The sequence below is a fragment of the Ochotona curzoniae genome, unplaced genomic scaffold (assembly GCF_017591425.1).
Source record: "Ochotona curzoniae isolate NIBS_2020 unplaced genomic scaffold, NIBS_Ocur_1.0 scaffold_4701, whole genome shotgun sequence".
Lineage (NCBI taxonomy): Eukaryota > Metazoa > Chordata > Mammalia > Lagomorpha > Ochotonidae > Ochotona > Ochotona curzoniae.
In genome coordinates, this window is record NW_024467122.1 from 73884026 (window position 1) to 73903501 (window position 19476).

The window sequence follows — 19476 nt, forward strand, 5'->3', positions numbered from 1 at the left end:
GCCTACTGCTGGCTGTGGGCCAGGGTCTGGGACAGCAAATTGAGAGCTATCTCAGTCTCCAAAAAAGGTCAAGCCTGTTGTCTTACGAATCACATTCCAAGTGAAAACTCGGATTATTCTTGTTTACTATTAAATGACTTTTTCAAACTAAAAGTGTACAGTTTCCCTATGTTCATAAGAGCACTTAACCCAAACCCTGCTGCTGCTAGCCACCCTGCAACAAGACCCCGTGTGAACCCAGGATTACAGGCACTAGGGCTTACTACCCTGGGGCAAGGCAAAGGTGGCCATCAGAAGATGGGGAGGAGCTCAGCTCTTTGGGGCTGTGGTCCTGCTGACTGCCATTAGTGAAAACAAGGGGGTGAGGTTAGCCCCGTCCTTCACTGTGCAGCCGCAGCAGCTGCACCCTTCAGCAGGATCAGGAGTCTCCCCATGAGGCAGCGTCAGTCTCATGGCCTTACAGGGGGTTGATCCGGACATCAATCATCCCTGGGCTGGCCCTCCGTGGCTCCCGCCGGGGCTTAGACAGAGACCCCAAGTTCCAGGGAAGGCCCACCTCCCGCTGCCTCAGCTCTTCTGGGGAACCCTGCTCCTCGCCACATACACTTGACCGCTTCCATGTCACGGGCAGCGGAGCGTGGACCAAATCCCGTGTGTCCTCTCGGGCACGGGCAGCCACCTCACTGAGTGGGGACTGCCAGAGCTCAGGTGCTGGCTGGGGCTCATCTTCATTTCCAGGGACTTGTCTGTTCTCCAAAAAGAGACGACTCCTGTCTCCACCTGTCAAAGGAATTGAGCTTATCAGAGGGAGGTGGCCTGGCTCCCTGAGATCCCAGCTTTCCAGTGCTCCAGGACAAGCGGAGGAAACTTCAACACAATGTCTGTAAAAAACGAAGTCTAGGGGCAGACGCAATAGCGAAGTGATTGAAGCCCTCTCTGTGTACGTGCCAGGTTCCCGAATGGGCGTCGGTTCTAATCCGGCCTGCCCCGCTTCCCAACCAGCTCCCTGCTTGTGGCCTGGGAAAGCAGTCGAGGATGGACCAAAGCCTTTGGATCCTGCACCCGCGTGGGAGACCTGGAGGAAGCTCCAGGCTCCTGGCTTCAGACTGGCTCAGCTCCAGCCATTGCGGCTGCTTGGGGAGTGAACCATCGGATGGAAGATCTTCCTCTCTGTCTCTCCTTCTTTCTGTATATCCACCTTTCCAATAAAAATAAATCTTAAAAAAAAAAAAAAAAGAATATATAAAAAAAAGAAAAAGCGAAGTCTTGTCCATGGTCACATCATCCTGGGCTGGACAGAGAAATGTGGATGGCAGAGACAAGTCTGGGGCATTCGACTCAGCATCCAGATGCCAGTAGGGATCCCCTTGTCCCATATGGGGCATGAGGGTGCCTGGCTCTGCTCTACAAACAAGGGATAACACATGATGGCTTAAATATTTGGGTTGAGTTCTGGGCTCTGGGGGCAGGGGCCCAAGCACTTGGGCCACCATCTGCTGCTTTCCCAGGCAAATTAGCAGCAAGCTAGATTGGAAGTGGAGCAACTGCAACTCAAACGAGCACCCACGTAAGAATGCTGGCATCATAGGCCTGACCAGCTACACCACAACACCAGCCCCTTCTGTTTTGTTTCAACAACAAAATGAGTTCCATAAATTACTGGAGGTCCCCCTCATAAGCAAACAGAAGTAAGGTCTGAGGTGAGAGTGGTTCCTGTGCTTTCCCCAAACAAAGGAACAAGCCTGACTTCCCAGCAAGACAGGCTGCCTGCACCGGGACAGCGGGGGAGCTCACCCCTGCTCTGGCAGGCAGCATTTCCACCACCAAGCTTCTGTTTCAGTTCCTGGTTGATCCGCATGTGGCGGGTCAACTCCTTCTCCAGAGCTTGGATCCTGGCCTCGTACTGCCTCTTGCTGTCTGCGAAACCCTCGCCAAGGTGATCTAGAGTGGGAAGGTGGGGTGGAGCAGTGAGGGGCTGCAGACGCCCCCACACCTTGCCCCAGGGCTTTGGGGGCAGCGGGGCCACGCACCGCGGCTCTGCTGGAGCAGCAGCTGCACATTCTGCTCATGCTCCTTCTGCTGCAGGGTCAGCTGGCGGTCCATCTCCAGGCGCTGGCGCTCCAGGGCCACCTCCAGCCAGTACACCAGCCTCTGCTGCTCCTCCAGCTGCATCTCCAACTCTGAGAAGGCGATCTGCTGCTGGTGCTGCTCCTCCCGCAACGTCACCACCTGTGCCAGGATCCAGCCACTCAGCCCCCACCGGCCCTGGCACGCCACAACCAGGGACAGCAAATCCTGGCCAGCTGGCCCCCACAGCAGACACCAATCTGGGATCTATCCTGCTGAGTCAGGGTTTGGCCTCAGACACCTTCTCAACAGGGACCCGATGGAATGTGTCTGTCCCCACTGCAAACCCTGTTCTAGCCACAGGCTACTGAGCTTCTAGGCAAGGCCTCAGGCTGCACAACATCCTCCAGGTAATGGCTGTGGGGCCTGTCCTGTGCATTAAAGGATGTTTAGGATCTCTGGACTCTATCCCTGCCCTGTGGTAACCACACATGTCACCAGACATGGACCCTGGGAACTCCTGGACAAGGCCACCCTGAAGCTGGCCAGATAGGAGAGAGAATGGAACAAGTTGGGTCTTAGCCATGGTAAGAAAGACTGGTTTTAAAGAGGTGAGCCAGGCAGCCTGGAGCTGGGAAGATAGTCCTCACTTGGCCCCTGTGTGAGAGGAGGGGAGGTTCTCACTCACTATAGCTACAGTAACAGTCCCTCATTTGAGTGGCAGGGGGCGAAGGCTACCCAACTCACCTTGTCGAAATATTTGCAGAGTAGGGCTCTGGTCTCTGAGGATGAGAGATAGCTGAGCTTGGCCATGAGGTTCATCTCGCATTGGGACAGCAAGGAGGCTGAGGCCCGCAGCACCCGCTGGCGGCACGTGATGGCCTCATTCTTGTACTCAATGGCGGCATCCAGGGCCTCAATGGCCTCATCCAACTGGAACAGTGTCCGCTCCTCCTGTGGGGACAGGGGTGCTTGTACAGAGGCATACTGGGGAGAGGCAATTGAGCCTCAAGTGTCCCCATTGAACATGTGGGGACAAAGGGTGCCCCTGCTCGTCCTGGTGGCAGCAAAGACATGGATGTGTCTGTCAGCTTGGTCCTGGCAAAGAGCCGATGGCCTACAAAGAGGCCGTCCTACCCAGTGCAAGTCCTTCTGTGGACTGACACTCAGCAGGCAGAATGCCCCACATGGACAGATGTGTAGGGACAGAGGTCTACTGGGTCATTTCTAGTTGTACAGGCCTGCTGTCTACTTCAGGGGTGTGTTAAACATGCTGCTGGCACCCAATGCCCATGTGGAGCTCAAACACAGGAGACCAGGTTCCAGCTGAAGGGGCACCGAGAGGTCAGCACAGCCTGGTCCCTGTGGATTAGGACAGGAGACCCCGTGGATCCCAGCCCCCAAGAGAAGTGGGCAGCGGGCCCAGCACACGGGCAACTACCCCGGACACACCTCGGGTGACAGCAGGCTGCCCTGGCGCAGCTTGCTGTCGATCTCCAGGCGCTGCTTCAGCAGTGAGTCCTTCTCCTGGCGCAGGCTGTCAATCTCCCCACGGATCTGCTGCTGGCTCTGGGCACTGCCCTGCCGCAACTGCCCGCTCTTCTCAGACAGCTCCCGCTCCAGGTGTTCCAGCCGGCTGGACACCCGCACAATGTCCTCGTTCAGGGCCTACGGGCAACACCGCCAGGGATCAAGGCAGAGCAAATCCTGTCTTCATGGGGTGCCAAAGAGAACCCAGGTCCTTCACTCAAAAAACCCATAGCCCCAAAAGGCAGGGTAGTCCTACTCCTAGTCCCCAGGGACCACAGGGATGGCCCAGAGAAGCAGGGCACAGAGCCTTCTGGCAAAGGGGATGACACAGATGCAAGTGGCCCTGGGAGCCCCTCAAGCCATGCGTGATAGCAACAATGGAAGGCAGTGCCCGAGATGGCAGGCCTGGGCTTCACTTCCTCTCTCTGACCCTTGTGGCAATATTCTAACCCCATGTAACAGAAGACCAACTCCGATGCTGACTTAGGAAGGAGTCATTCCACTTGGCAGAGCCAGGCCCCTCTGCCCTGTCGGCCTGCAGCCACAGCAGGGGGGGTCTTTTTTCTACAGCCATACCACTTCCTACTCTCTACAAAGACCAGAGCAAGTAGCTAAGCAGTGAAACAGACTGGAGGAATGAGTGGAGAGAACCTCTACCCTAGAATTCTTGGAGATCCACAGGAGACAGCTCAGAAGGCAAGAGCTTCACCACCTGGAACTCACCTGGCGGAGACACCAACTAGAAGAACCTCACCTGTTTAGACATCCCAAGATGGGGCATCACCTGGAAAGACTTCCCAGGGAAGGAGCTCTCCTGGTTGGACCTCACCTGGCCGGACCTCATCTGGCTGGACCCCACCTGGTCGAGCCTCACCTGGCCGGGGCCTACCTGGCTGGACCGTAGGCGCTTGATCTCCAGCCCTGTCTTCTCCTGCATGAGGGCCTCCTTCTTGGCCAGGATGGCCTCCCGCTTGCGGAGCTCCTCCCCCAGCTCATCCAGCGCCCGCCGCTGCTGCAGCACCTTCTCCATCTCCTGATCCAGCCACTTCTTCTGCTCCTCGATCTTCTGAAGGGGGAGCAGAAGGAACACAATTCAGTGCCCGCTGGGTGTAGGGCTGCCTCCCGAGGTTCAGTGGGCATGGACCTGGCCCTGCCAACTGGCGCCACCTGCTGCTGCTCCAGGCTGACCACGGAGCCGTTGCTGCCGCTGCGCCTCTTCCTGTGGAAGGCTGCAATTTCCTCTGTCTTGATCTTCAGGATCTTCTGCTGCTGCTCATGTTTCAGCTCCAGCTCCTGGCAGGGGAAGCTCAGTGGGCAGGGCTATTTACAGTACCAGCACCTTCCCAGGGCCTGCCAGGGACACCCTGAGCCCACAGAGGTACTAGTCCACTCCCGACAGTGCCACCTGCCATCCCTCTGGACCAGCAAGCAGACAACATGAATCATCCTGGTCCCTACAGTCACACTTTCTAGCCTTCACTCCCTGAGGTCTCATCTCAGGCTCCCTGTAACACAACTCAATTTCATGGGAAAAAACACAGGCAGTGTGGCAGGACAGGATGGACCCTGCCTGGGCGCCTGGGCTGGGCCCCAGCCTGGACCCCGCAGGCCTGACCTTGACGCGGTGCTGCCGCTTGCTCATCTCGCTCTCAAGGCGCCGCTTCTGCTCCGTCTCTTCGCGGAGCCGCCTCTGTAGCTGGCCCTGCTGCTGCCGCATGAGCTGCACATTTCTCTCCAGCTCCTGCAGCCGCCTCTCACTCTGCGCCGACAGCGACACCAGCCGCTCTGTCGCCTGCTTTTTCTCCTTCAGCACCTGGGCCACACATGGAATACTGCCAGCCTGGCATGGTGCCTGGCACTTGGCGGTAGGCAGAACAGAGTCACAGCAGGGGGACAGGCAACACATGGTGAACAAACAGTAACCGTGACAGAACACAAATAATGCACAAGTGTAACTCCCACTGTAACATTGGGCACTGGACCACACTCTGTATTAACCAGGAAATACAGAAGTTAGGAGACCCAAGAGCGCGCAATGAGTCAGTGGCAGGGTTTGACTCCAACCCAAGCTGTCAGCTCCTGGAGCCACATTCCCAGCCACTCCACAGCCTCTCTGACCGCAGGCGACAGAGAGCAGGAAGGGATGGGTGGGCAAGGAAGATGAGAAGCAGGATGGGCTGTGCTAAAGGCTGAACTGCACCCCTCAAATACCCATGTGGGAACCCCAGCCCCTGTACTCCTCAGAATGTGGCTGAGTTTGGAGACAAGAAGTCTCAAGAGGTGATTCGGACTGATGCACTAACCCAGCATGCCAGGTGACCCTATGGGCAGAAGGGGACGACAGGAGTGCCAGGGCACAGAGAAAGGCCAGGAAAAGGCTCAGAGGAGAAGCAGCCACCTTCTAGCCAAGACAGAGGCCTCATGGGGGTGCAGATCCATGAACTCCTTGACCTTGAATTCCAGCCCCCACAGTTGTGACCTGCCCCAATCGCAGCCTTCGGCTATGGCAGCCTTGGTGGAGTACAGACAGTGCAGGAATCAACAAAAAAAGAGGGCAGGCCATATGGACATGTAGATGGGAACACACATCAGCTGACAGAGGCACAACGGATGCGTTCATCGGATGGACGATGGACATTGCAGTGGGCAGCAGACTGATGGGGATGGCTGGAGAGACCAGTGGACAGTGCAGGGAAGGGCTGCATGGCCACTCCTTCCCATCTCCAGGTCTCCACACCATGTGGACCCTGGCCTGCGGCCCCTGCTGGGTAGAAAGCTAAGCCAGCCCCCAGCTCCTACACAAAGGTCATCAGTGCAGTCTCGCTCCCAGAGTCCAGGAGGGAGTCGGCACCAGTGGCTGGGAATCCACAGTGAGTGTGAGCCCCAGCCCCTGCCCTGGGTCCTGACACCTACCTGCACCTGACTCTGGGCTGCAGCCACCCGCTTGCGGAACTCCTGCAGCCGAGAGCGCTCACTGGCATCCTGGGGTTCCTTGCCCTCGAGCTCCCGCAGCTGCCGCTGGCCTTCGCTCAGCTCAGCCCGCACACGCTCTGCCTCCTGTTCCAGCTCCCGGATGCGCTGGCTGTGCTGGCGGTTTAGGGCCTGGGCTGCCTTCCCTGGACAAGAACGGGGCTGCATCACACAGGCCGCCTCTCCCTGAGAAGGGGCCCCGCCCCACCTCCGCCAGGACCTCCCCACCGTGGCAGCCCTGAGCCCTGAGTGAGCTTTCCCACGGCATTCTACCACCACCCATGACTGACTCGGTGGGTTCTTGAGATCAACTTGCTCCTTTTCATTTATTAAGAAGTCCAGAGGCAGGGTAGGGAGAGTTCCCCTCTACTAGGCCATCCCCTAAATGCCTGCAGTGGCTGGTGTGATGGGCCAGACTGGGAGCTGGCAACTGGATCCAGGGAAGCACTGCTGCCTCGCAGCATCTGCATGAGAAAGCTGGAATCTGGAGCCAGATGCAGGAGTGGCTCTGGGGACAGGAAGTGGGTGCCTTCACCGGCAGGCCACACTCACCTTCCTGCATGAACCTCAACCGCAACCATGGCCCAAGGAAATTACAAACTAACCAGCTCTGCAGTTTCCTAGTACACACACTAAAGTCACTGCGTAACTCTTAACTTGCATCATCAGATCTACAAAACTAAATTCTACATGCAGGAAGCATGGAGGACAGAGGGACAAGCTAAAGGACACCACAAGGAAGCAAACAGACTCCAAACAGCTGGAGTCTGCAGTGTGCCACTCCAAGGCAGGAGAGGTGAGACAGCGCAGACTGCTGAGGCCACGCAAGTAAAGCTGAGGGGTGTGTGTGCACCCCAACTTAGGCATATCAGTTGCACACCCTAGCAAGTGTTAGAGGAGCTAATGGTATGATTGTTAAATTAACAACAAAAAGGTGCAGATTTGTTCTAGAGGGCCTAAGAATCAAAGGACACAGAGTCTGAGAGTTGCTTCAAAATTATTTCAGCAGGAGCCAGCACAATGGCACAGCAGGGTAAGCTTCTACCCACAGTGCTAGCAGTACAAATGGGTGCCGGTTCGAGTCCCAGCTGCTCCACTTCCTATCCTCATGTTAATGTACCTGGGAAAGCAGCAGAGGATGGCCTAAGCCCTTATGCCCTTGCACCCATGTGGGAGACCTAGAAACAGCTCTTGGCTCCTGGCTTTGAACTGGTCCAGCTCTAGGTCTTGCAGCCATTTAAGGAGTGGACCAGTCTCTCTCTCTCTCTCTCTCTCTGTCCCTCTTTCTGTCTCCCCTTCTTTCTCTATAACTCTCTTTCAGTAAAAATAATCTTTAAAAATCATCTCAGCAAAGAATAAAAGGGAGAGAGGACACCAACGTGGGAAAATCTTGGTCATGGCTAGATCTGGGTGACTGGCATGTGGGGACCCATGGTTCCAGTCGCTCCTCTGAGGTGCCTGGAATTCTGCACAATGCATTCTGTGATGAATCTATCATCGTTCAGGGAAACCCATGTACAGCTGGGCCCTGCTCCTTCACTCTTGACACCTGCCAGGAGTGGGCATGGCACGGCTCGGAGACACGTGGTGCATCGCAATACACACTGTGTAAATGAGTGGTACAGTGCAGAGCAGGCCTCAGCCGTGGCAAGCACTCCGCAGGGATAGGAAAAAACTGCCTACTCAAGATCCAGCCTAAATGGACCCACTGCACCCTGTGATGCCTGCAGGATCACCATCCCCGTCTCAGGTGAGAAAACCAAGGCACAGAGGGGTTACACTGCTTGCTGCAAGACAATGGACACCAAACCTCTGGCCCCCTGTCCTTCCACAAGTGGGAGGCCCACCCAGGTACCCCTGCCCCTCACCTGTGCGGACCAGTTCGCCGATGAGTTCCTCCTTCATGCGGATGTTGATGGCCAGCTCCCGGATCTTCTGCTGGGCCTGGGCCAGCCGCCACTCCGAGGCCATAGCAGCAGGGGCCTGGCGGGCCTGTGCCTTGGTCCCGCCAACCACTGTGACAGGCAGTCAGGAGTCACCACCTCCACATAGTGAGGTGGGGGAGGCAAGGAGCAGAGGCAGCACGGGGCCAGGGGTGGGTCGTGGGCTGACCCAGGAGCATGGAGCAGGGAGGAGGTCCCTTCTGCACCCTGCCTAGCTTACCTCTCGACCCCGGGATGGCTGCATCCAGCTCCGCGAGGGGCGGTTCTGGGCCCTTCCCATCTGGTGGACACTCAGGACAGGCCCCTGCCTTCTGGCTCCATGTGCTGATCCCGTTTCTGGAAAGAGGAGGAAGGGATCTGTCCTCCCTCCAGCCCAGCCCCATCCCAGGTGGGGAGGAAGAGAGACCACTGGACCTTCTGTGTCCTAGGCCCCACGTGACCCCAGGTCACCTCACACCCACCCAGGGAGCACTCCTGGTTCACAGCCCATGGCCCCCACCCTGCTCTCCCCCAAGGGCTGGCCAGGGCCACGCAAGTGTGAGGCCTCCCCGGCTGTGTGATGAGACAAGAGCTGGTCCTTACCATGTATGCAGCGGGTGCCACTCACCTGCGGAGGTGCAAGGCCCGCCGAGGCGGCTCTTCTTCCTCTTCCTTTTCCTCCTCCGATGTAGCTGAAGAGCCACTTCCGGGCTTTTCTGAGGGCAATTCAGCTCCTGCCTCCCTACCATCCACCACCTGCAGGGGGCGCCAGCTCCCTTGTACCGCCCTTGTGCAGCATGCCCAGTCCTCCTCAAGCCCCCTGCTCCTTCAAGGTCAAGCCCACCTCTGTCCAGTCCAAGTCCTCTTGGGCCTCGGGGCTGAGGTAACCCACAGCTTTAGGTTGGAAAGTGGCAGAACAGGCAGCCAGGAGACCAAGGCTCAAGGAACAGGGTAAAGCTCATGGGAAAGTGAACCTGCAAACCTGGTGGGTGCTTTTTATTTATTTATTTAATTATTTTAAAAGCAGAGTTACAGAGAGGTCTTCCATCTAATGGTTCACACTCTAAATGGTCACAACAACCAAAGCCGAGCTGGTCCGAAACCAGGAGCCTCCTCTCACGTGGGTGCAGGGTCCCAGGTACTTGGGCCATCTTCTGCCACTTTCCCAGGTGCATTAGCAGGGAGCGGGATGGGAAGTGGAGCAGCAGGGACACAAATGGGCACCTATATGTGAGCTACCTCATGCACCTGCTCCAGGGGGTGGCCTTCTAGTTGATGAGTTTCCCATCTTTGCCCAAAAGCCAGAACTTGCTCTAAACCCTTCCTCACAGATGCCCAGTGGAAGCAGTCCCTTAGGAGAGGACGTGCCTCTAAAGACACAGGCGCCGAGCATCGCGCATCTCATGGATGTGGGACCACCGGCCGTCACACAGCCAGCCTGGCCATGTCCTCACCTCTTCCCAGTGCTCAGGGCCAACTTCAACTCCGGGAGGACAGGCCGCAGGCAGCAGCGTGTGGTTGTGGGAACCCCCCAGCGGGGCTGTGTGAGGCCGTGGCACGAAGGAGTCAGGAGGCAGGCCCTGCAGGAGCCCTGGGGCCCCCCAGCCCGGCCGAACCATCTCCAGTCGCAGGCGCAGCTCCACCATCTCCTCCTGCTGCTCACGCAGCCGGTCGCTCTGCAAGACATGGGCAGGTCGCTGATCAGGCAGGGTACCCCTGGGGCAGGGCTGCTCCCAACAAGCAGAAGGGCAGGACACCGAAGGGCAAGTCTGGGGCCAGCAGCCCTCCCTGGGGTAACTCTGCAGAGGGTTTCTGCCCTGATCGCCTCTCTTCCAAGACACACACAGCCTGGGGCAGATCCAAGCTCTCACCCTTGCTGTCCAGTCCTGCTCAAGCTCCCAGGGTGCTTGGCCACCACATGGAACCTCCACTACCCAGAGGGCGTCAGGCCCAACGTCCTCTGGGCTATGCAGGTTGCACACTGGGTCTCTAAACAGTCCACTCAGACTCTACCCGGGCTCAGCTTCCTCTGGCCCTGGGAGATTCAATGACATTTGTATTCTCCCCACCTGCAGCTTGTACTGCTCCATGGCATCCTCCAGTGCAGCCAGGAAGTCTCGGTTCTCTTCCTCCAGCCGCGCCACCTGGCTCTGCAGGATCAGCAGCTGCTGTGCCCCGTCGTCCTCCTATGGGGCACACGGGGAGGCTTCAGGATGGGCAAGGAGCTGGGGGCACCCCCCTGGCTCTCTCTATCGCTGGCTAGCTTGGCTCTGCTTCCCACTCTGTTGCATGCGTGCAGCTGGCCCGGGATCCCTTTTGGAAACCATTTGGGCCACCTCTTGCTGGGTAGCCCGTGGCACTCTAGCTAAGTTCTAGCTAAGTACACCTCCAAGCAGTATTAAGAGGAAGTTGTGACGCTGCCTACTGCAGGACAGGAAACAAGGGCACAGCTGGCTGTGTAGAGACCTTCTTCCTCCCAGTTCCGCACACATACACCCCAGTGCCCTGGGCCACACCTGGCCCATGGCCATCTTTCGTCCTTCGGACCCTTGCACCAGCTGGTCCTCGGCGGCTGCACTCTCAATGCCGCTGTCAGGCCCCGAAGCGGAGCTCAGAGCGCTACGTTCGCCTTCCACGGTGCACAGCCAGTCGCGCACCTTGCGCGCCGCAGCACCGGGAAGCCAGGGTTCCGCCTGCAGCTCGCGCAGGAGGGTGTAGGCCGCGTGGGTACGGGCCCGGTAGCGCGCACACTCGGCGCCCAGGCGGGCGGCGGCAGCGGAGGGAGAAGAGGAGGAAGAGGAGCAGGCGGCAGTGGCGGCAGTGGTGGTGGCTGCGGCAGTGGGGCCTGGGGCGCGCCGGCCACGATGGATGATGCGTGTCTCTGAGCGGTGCCGCGGCGGCGCCCGCACCCCCGGCCCTGCCACTGCCTCCTCTGGCGCCCGCTCGGCCTCCGGCCGCCAGTTGACAGCAGCGCGGTTGCGGATGTTCTGCGCGCGGGTGGCATAGTTGAGGGTGTTGAGGGTCTCATCGAAGTCCGAGGAGGACGGGCTCACACAGGCGATCATCAGTGTCTTGGCGTTGCCGCCCAGAGAGTCTTTGAGGATCCTGAGGGTGCGGGCGCCAGGACGTCAGGGGCCCCATGTGCAGGGCCTGGAAGGCAGAAGCAGACCCTACCTCCCATCCCCACTCCCCGGTCTCCACTCACCGCGTGATCTTGGAGTCGCGGTAGGGAATGTGGCTGCCTCGGCGCTGCGGGTCACCCAGGGCGCTAATGACGTTGCCCAGTGCCAGGAGGCTGCTGTTGATCTGAATGCTCTCCTTGAGCCGCTCGCCACTGCTACCGGTCTTGAGGACTCTCTCAGAGCCCGCCAGGTCCACGAAGTGAAACTTGGAGACCAGCAGCTGGCCTGCAGCGGGCCGGGGCGGGCGGCTGGTGGCTCGGCCCCGCTGTTCCAGGGTCACAGTGAAGACCGTGTGGGAGCGGCTGGACAGGCGGTTGAGGTGCGTGGCCCCCGTGTGCCGCGCTGCGTTGCCCATTTCCAGCAGGCTCAGCACCTCGTCCAGGCCCTCTACGTCCACCTCCTTCACCCCGCACAGCACTGTGGGCACAGGAGGTGGTGAACCAGCTGTGGGCAGCGCACTGCCTCGTCGGCCAGGGGCAACACAGCACAAAAACCCTGCCTTTGCTCTTCCCATGCCACACTGCCTTCATCCAAATTCCCTTCGTCTAACCCTCACCAACCCATCACTGCGGACTAGACAGGGACCTGGACCAGAGATAAATACGCTCCCCTCAATTTCAGCTTCAGTCTGTAAGAACCATCCCCAGTCCTGCCAGGGGCCTGGGAACTGAGTGGTCGCCGCCGGCTCCTTGCTCCCTGCTTTTTTCTTCCCCCCAGTGTCAGCGATCATGAGTTGTTCCAGGGGCGCCATAGCCTGTGAGCAGGTGCAGCCTCCCGAAGCCACACATGCCACTCCCAGTCAGTCATGTGCCCCAAAGCTCCTTACCGACATTGCCTCGCTCATCTTCCCGCAGCTGGATGTCACGGCTGGCAGTGCCCACCTCCAGCAGGTCCCGAAACTCCTCCTTGTACACCTCCAGGTAGGAGACGTGCACCAGGCAGTCCCGGAGGTCATTCTCATCGATCAGCTTGAAGGCCTCGGCCATTGCCCTCGGGATGATGCCCTGCTCGTCTTCGTGGAGCGAGGCTGGGGAAACACCACACGGCACCTGCCACTGGGCCCTTGGCCGGACACGGCACAGGCCTCCGGTGTCCCTGCCAGTAGCTGGGGGCCGGGACTCCCAGGTGGATAGAAAAGGCAGTGGGCAGAAACCGACGCAGGAGGGAGGGGCAGCTAGAGCTGAGCCATGCCCTGGAGTAGTCAGGCAGAGCATGCAGTTTCAGAGTGGGAAGCAGCCATGCACTGTTCTTCCTTTCATAATATGAGTGTCCCCTTCGCTGTACACAGGACACGCTATGAGACACCCTGGGCTCGGTGGCCCCCATGACAGAGTATTGTTATAATCTGCTCTTACTTAACTAACAGTTTTCCTAATTTTATCCCATGGAATAATCCCTGTTTATTCTGAGCTCCAACCGAATACCTGATTCACTAAAGTATGTTACAGTCACAATGAAACACCAGCCATTAAAAAATACATGGGAGAACATTTAATGAGGGAGCTGTCAATGTGGCACAAGGGGTTAAACGAATACTCGCAACCCCAGCACCCTACCCATCCGAATCCCAGCTGCTCCACTTCCCATCCAGCTCCCTACTCATGCGCCTGGGAGAGCAGTGAAGGATGGCCCAAGTGCTTGGGCCCCGGAGCCCATGTGGGAGACGTGGAAGGAGCTCCTGGCTTCAGCCTGGGAGTGAACCAGAGGATGGAGGAAAGCTTTCTTTCATGCACCTCTTTTCTGCAAATGCTTCTGAAACTACTGCGGCCGGGACATTTGCATTCCCCACCCCATGCTAATGTCATCCCGCCCAAGGTGACAGTGGGAGAGCATCAGGTCATGGGAGGCTGGTGTTTCATTGTGACTGTAGGTAGGAACAGAGCCTTCAGGAGCCTTCCTCACGTCCACTGTGCGGTTCAGAGGAGGAAAAGTGTAGCTGTGGGCCAGGGGAAGAGAGAAGATTCTGCAACCTGCCAGCCGGTCTTTAAAAGCCTGTGTGCTAGAAGCGTGGCTTCCTACGTGGCCTCGCTGGCACCTTTACGAGCCGTGGCCCAGTGGAGGGTAATAGGTCACTGAGGACATCACCTTCAGTGGGAACTGAGGTTGCTCTTGTGGGACCCTAGGTAGATCCAGAGAGCATGCCTGGCCCCCGCACCTCCCTGGCTTCCGGTCTCCTCGTGGGATCTGTCCCTCTCCCAGGCAGAAGGCCCTCACCGGAGGCTGGACACATGGGGCCACTTCATCTTTCAGGGACTTAAGAGGGGCCCAAAGAGTCCTGCCCAAGGTCCTGCTCCAGGGTGTCCTGGCCCCAGCCCCAGCATGGCCCTTACAAGACAAGCCAGCCCCAGCACAGCCCTTACAAGACAAGCAAGCCCCAGATGCCCCCTGAGGTTCCCAGGACCAGGTGGCATGGGAATCTCTCATCTCCAGAGAGGTTCCCAGCCCTCCAGTGAATAACCCTGCCCATGCCCTCTGATGTGGCTGCAGTTCCCCTCCCCCGGGGTTCCCATCCCCCAGTGGGGAGCATGGGAGACACAGGAGTACCCTGCACGTGGGCCTACGGCCATGAGCAAGGTCACTCACCCACACTGGCTTCGCCCATGGTGTACGTCTTCCCAGAGCCCGTCTGGCCATAAGCGAAGACCGTGGCATTGAAACCCTCAAAGAAAGCCTCAAGGAGAGGCTGCACGCACGCCTGGTACACAGCCTCCTGGCCCACGTCCTCTGCCAGCACCACGTGGAAGTCGAAGTGGCGGTCGCGTCCCAGGGTGACACGGCCGAGCGCAGGCTCTACCCGCAGGCAGCTCTGGTGGCCATGCAGCAGCTCCTTGGGCAGCAGGGGGCGGACTCGCAGGGCCACCCGCACCGGGGCCTCCTCCGCCACCGGCAGTCGCGGTGCCTCCAGCCCCATGTGCGAGACAGACTTCCAGGCCCTGGGGAGAGACATTGAGAGGGCCCTGCAGCAGCACCTGCTCTCCAGGGGACAGAGACAACCCTGTAGGTGACCTGGGTGTGCTCCTGCAGCCCCTGGCCCCACAGGGGCAGCAGGGAGAAAGGCTAAGGTTCAGGGCAGACCCTGTCCAGCCTGACGTCTGAGGATCCATGTTGCAGCCCCACAGTAGCAATGTACCGCCCCAACGCCTTGCCTTGGTACCCTATGTCAGTGTGTGCATCCACCACATGCACCATGACCCCCCACATAGCATCCCATTGTCCCTCCCCTAACCCACCAGATTTCCCAAAGCCTCTACCTTTGTCACATCACTGTTCAAACCTGGCCCGCTCTTCTTCAAAAAACCTGACCTACCCTCCAAGACCAGGCTCCCACCACCAACTCTGCCAGCTCCCACTCCTAAAGCTTTCTCACATTCACCTGCCGCCCCCATCCTGCAATCAGGGCCCTTCCCTGTGGGTCTTCCCACCTGCTCCAACTCTGCAGTCAGGGGCACATTTTTTTAAAAATGCAAATACAATCCTATTACTTCCTCATGACCCAGCTCCCAAAACAAAGAGCCCCTCTGCCCTTGTGATCCCGTAAAGGAACAGAAGACACACCATAGGGCCAGCCTTGTTAAGCTTAAGCCACTGCCTGCACAGCAGTCTCCCACATGCCACCCAGTGTCAGAGCTCCAGTTCAAACCCTGGCTGCCCTGTTTCCAATCCAGCTCCCTGTTAATGGGCTGGGGAAGGTAGCAGGGAGAACTCAAATACCTGGGCCCCTGGTACCCATGTGGGAGACCTGGATGGAGTTCCAGGCTCCTGGCCTCAGCCTGCCCCACCTGGTGGTTGTGGCCATATGAAGAGAGAACCAGCAGATTGAAGGTGTGTGTGTGTGTGTGTGTGTGTGTGTGTGTGTGTGAGACTCTGCCTTCCAAATCAGTAAAGAATAATAATGAATACTCCTTAAAACAGACCCTGCTTACTATAACCATTCACCTTCTGAACCCCAGACTTTTCCTCCTGTCTCTCTTTCTCTGCAACCTCCTCGGCCCTCCAGACAGGGGTGCCCATTTTCTCCACGGATTCTGCGCCTCGTGAGGGCACCCACAGGTCCTGTCTCCCTTGCATCAACGCTCCCCATTCTGGCTGGTTCCCCAGCTCCCAGCACAAGTAAACAGGGAGCAGCAAATCCCTTTCCAAGGACTTGGCTCCGGTCCTGCTCCCACAGCACTGACCACTTCCCGTCCAACCATCCCAGCATTCACAGCCCCTCGTCCCGGCTCCCGGGCACCACCGGGGGATGGAGGTGAGATGGGGGCCTCGGTGCAGCCCCATCACGGAGGTCGCAAGCCGGTTACCGTCCCGGCTCCTCCGCGGCCCTGCCAGCCGCACAACTGCACGGTGCGATCGCGCCACCAGGGAGCGAGGCGTCAGGAGCCGGACCAAAGCTCCCGAAAAGTCTGTATCAGTAACTTCAACCAGGAACCTGTCCCCCCCAGCCTCGGTGCTGCCTTCTCCGGGTCAGACTGAGGGCTGGGGGGCGCCGGCCTGCCCAGCGAGTGGCCTCCAGGAAGTTACGGATCCGGGCTGGGGAGCTTCCCGCGCGGGGTGAGGGTTCCCCGGACGGGCCGGCCGCCCCCCAGAGCCACCCGGCACCGGCCTGCGCAGCGCTGTGAGCCGCGCGCGCCGCCCCCTCGCCCCGGGGTCCTCGTGCCCCTTTACCCCCTGTCCCCGATCGGCCCCACACCCACCTGCCTGGGTGCGAACACAACCGGGGGTCGGTCCAGCAGTCGAGGCTCACAGGCCGGGCACGGCGCGCTCCGATGCCGTCATCGGGACCCCCGCCCCCCCAAAACAGCCCTTCCCCGCCCGCAGCTCCGCCCGCGCGCGCTCGGGGGCGCAGGCGCTGGCCGGGCGGCGCCGCGGAATCGGGCCGCAGGCGGGGCCCGGGCTGGGGGCTGGACCTGCCCAGGGAGTCCCCGCGGGTGGCGTGCCCTGGACTGCCAGCGGCTCAGAGCTGCCTCTTCACCCAACTCGGCTCCCACTCCAGGCCCGGGACTCCTGGAAGCTGTCGTTTCCCGCCTAAAAACGTAACACTTCCATGGCACCTCGTCCCCACCACCCCTTCCGACCCCAGACTCTCATTTGCCCTCATGGTGCAAGTTCTGAAACTGAGTTGCCTCTTGCAGTCATGTCGAAAGAAACTTGGCACCGGGAGTGCAAGGTGTGACACCGCGGTGTCCCCCTGTGGCCCTAAGGAGATGGTACCCTAAGAGTAACTGCTTAGACCGCTTGCATTGGGAGAACTTCAGAAAGTTGAACTTTTTTTTTTTTTTAAGATTTATTTATTTTGTTTGGAAATTCAGATACACAGAGAGGAGGAGAGACAGAGGGAAATTTCTTCCACCCACTTATTTACTCCCTAAGTGGCCGCAACAGCTGGTGCTGTGCTGATCTGAAACTAGGAGCCAGGAGCCTCTTCTGGGTCTCCCACAGGGGTGCAGGGTCCCAAGGCTTTGGGTTGTCTTCGACTGCTTTCCCAGGCCACAAGCAGGGAGCTGGATGGGAAGTGGGGCTGCCGGGATTAGAACCAGCGCGTTTAAGGTGAGGACTTTAGCCACTAGGCCATGCCGCTGGGCCCAAGAGATTGAGTTTAAAAATAGGTATATTTGGTGCAAATATTTTTTAAATTCATGTGTGTAATTTTTCCTTAAAACAAATTTCCATGAACTTGAAGATCCCTCCCTCGTGTCTGTGAATTTCTATGAGTCTCCCTTAAAGAGTGTAATTCCATCATGGCCTGCCCTAAACCCTAAACCAATGCAGTCACCACCCAAAGCAACCTCTTCCCAGACTATAATTGTATTAAGTTTTTAGCTGCTAATGTCAGACTCTGGGGATCACATTTCTTCTTCTTTTTTTTTTTTTTTTTTAATTTGTTTACTTTTATTGCAAAGTCAGATATTCAGAGAGGAAGATCTTCTGTGTGATGATTCACTCCCCAAGTGACTGCAACGGCTGGTGCTGCACCAATCCGAAGCCAGGAACCAAGAGCTTCTTTCAGGTCTCCCACACGGGTGTAGGATCCTCAAGGCTTTAGGCTGTCCGTGACTGCTTTCCCAGGCCACAGGCAGGGAGCTGGATGGGAAGTGGGGCTGTCTGGATTAGAACCAGTGCCCATACGGGATCCTGGCCCGTTCAAGGCGAGGACTTTAGCCCCTAGTCCACCGTGCCTGGCCCAGGACTACACTTCTAACACAGGGTCTTTGGACATTCTACAGGGACATTCTACACCCACACTCACATCCCTCACACCTTCCCATATCCCAGGCTATAAATATGGGGAGCATGGATCTGTCTTCACCCCCACCTGACTGACAAGGCTGACCAAGGTGAGAGCCCCAGGAGGCCACTGGCAGAGCCTGGAGCCAAGGAGGCCAACTTCTGCCGCTCAGCGGTGCTGCTGTGTCCTTGGCTCTGGACAGACCACAGGTCGCTTCTCCAAGGCAAGGCTGTCTTCCCAGCTCTGTCATCCTAGGGACTGCTCTTGAAACCACCTCACTCCTCCAACCCCAGGAAACGGTTGTGGAGGCCCTGGCCATGCCCATCAATCATGCCCCCCTTCCTTGGCCTTTTTAGATTCCAAAATTGCATGTCAAGGTGCCTAACCCATTTCTTCAAAGAGCTGCTGAGCCCAGAGCCACTTTCAAGGAGGAAGACCTTTGGGGTGCCCTCTAGTGGGGGCCGAGGGGATGCTCATGTTCCGAAGGGTCCTCCAAGGTAGGGAACACACAGCATCCAGCAGGACCCACCCGGCCTCCTCATCACTGACTTGGTTACAAATCACATTTTATCTCAGAGCCCTCTACATGCACGAGACATTTTTGACAAGGATATTTTCACGGTGCAGTTTGTAACAGTCAAAGAACTGGAGATCACCTGAAGATCTATCATTAGGGAGATTGCTAAATCAAACAGAGAACATCTGAATTGTGAAGCGCTTCCTACATGACCACCGAAAGGAGCAAGTAGGGCACAGGTGCTTGGCTGGGTGGGTAAGATGCCATTTAAGACACCTCTGTCCCATAGCCCTAGTCCTTGTGTTCAGTGCCCAACTCTGCTTTCTGAGTGTGGCTTTCTGGGACCCCAGGAGAGACCGGGATTGCTTTCCTGGCTCCTGGCTTGGGTCCAGTCCAGTGTCAGTCATTGCAGGCATTTGGGAAGTGAACTAGCCAATGAGAGCCCTCTCTAATAAACATCGTTGGACAGTTGGATTGTTGGAGTGGTTCAGCCACACAGCCGATGAGTAGGACAGTTTATCGCTGGGTAAGCAAAAGTGGGGAGTGGACACAGGAGCACGGGCGTGGCCTTTTCCTGGTTGGGAAGGACACACCAGAGGCCCTAACCTTGGCTGTCTTTAGGGAAGAGAACTGTGACGTTTCGGAAGGAAAACACACATCCTTTTGCAAGGTTTGAATTTTTTGTAATTACACATATGTATTGCCTAGATTTATTAACATTTCAAAAAATGGGATTTAGAATGAACTATAGACCTTCTGTACATGGCCCATAGCATACAGATTATATTGTGGGTTTTGTCGGCATTCCCTGGATTCTCCATTCTGGAGGCAAAGAACCGACTGCGAACGTAGATGGGAATGGTGCAAAGGCAGGTGCAGCTGCGAGCGGGAGGTGGCGCTAGAGAGGACAAGCCTGGCACGAAAAGAGCGGTTTTCAACGAACACAGATTTTGCACACCTGCTTGGTTTTTCTCTTTAAAGGGGCCGGCAGAGAGCCTGGGTAATCAGTGGGTCTGGGCTCAATACTAATAGTAACGAGAATAGTAGTAACAATATCTTTGAAAG

The 19476-nt window shown here is 57.7% G+C and overlaps 1 protein-coding gene across 3 annotated transcripts; it reads right to left on the bottom strand.

Annotated features, from left to right (window-relative positions):
• Nucleotides 1-108: 108 nt before the first annotated feature.
• Nucleotides 109-14582, bottom strand: LOC121149125 (kinesin-like protein KIF7). Of its 3 annotated transcripts, none has more exons than XM_040969579.1 (18): nt 14255-14582; nt 12498-12698; nt 11695-12088; nt 11018-11594; nt 10559-10672; nt 9957-10165; nt 9118-9261; nt 8731-8846; nt 8436-8582; nt 6511-6713; nt 5213-5410; nt 4765-4890; nt 4487-4663; nt 3520-3735; nt 2815-3021; nt 2031-2229; nt 1795-1941; nt 109-780 (listed from the first exon to the last, which is right to left on the bottom strand). In XM_040969579.1, the coding sequence occupies exons 1-18, from the start codon at nt 14580-14582 to the stop codon at nt 458-460; spliced, it is 4026 nt and encodes a 1341-aa protein (XP_040825513.1). In that variant the 3' UTR covers nt 109-457. The 3 variants fall into 3 exon arrangements, with proteins under 3 accessions (XP_040825513.1, XP_040825515.1, XP_040825514.1); XM_040969581.1 differs by having other exon boundaries at nt 4487-4660; nt 9118-9245; nt 9944-10165; XM_040969580.1 differs by having other exon boundaries at nt 9118-9245; nt 9944-10165.
• Nucleotides 14583-19476: the final 4894 nt, after the last annotated feature.

Coding starts and splice junctions, on each gene's coding strand:
- LOC121149125 (XM_040969579.1), bottom strand. CDS start 14,582: ATGGGGCTGGAGGCACCGCGACTGCCGGTGGCGGAGGAGGCCCCGGTG. Junction 11,595..11,694: donor CGCGACTCCAAGATCACGCG/GTGAGTGGAGAC, acceptor CCGCACCCTCAG/GATCCTCAAAGACTCTCTGG. Junction 10,166..10,558: donor TGGAGCAGTACAAGCTGCAG/GTGGGGAGAATA, acceptor CATGTCTTGCAG/AGCGACCGGCTGCGTGAGCA.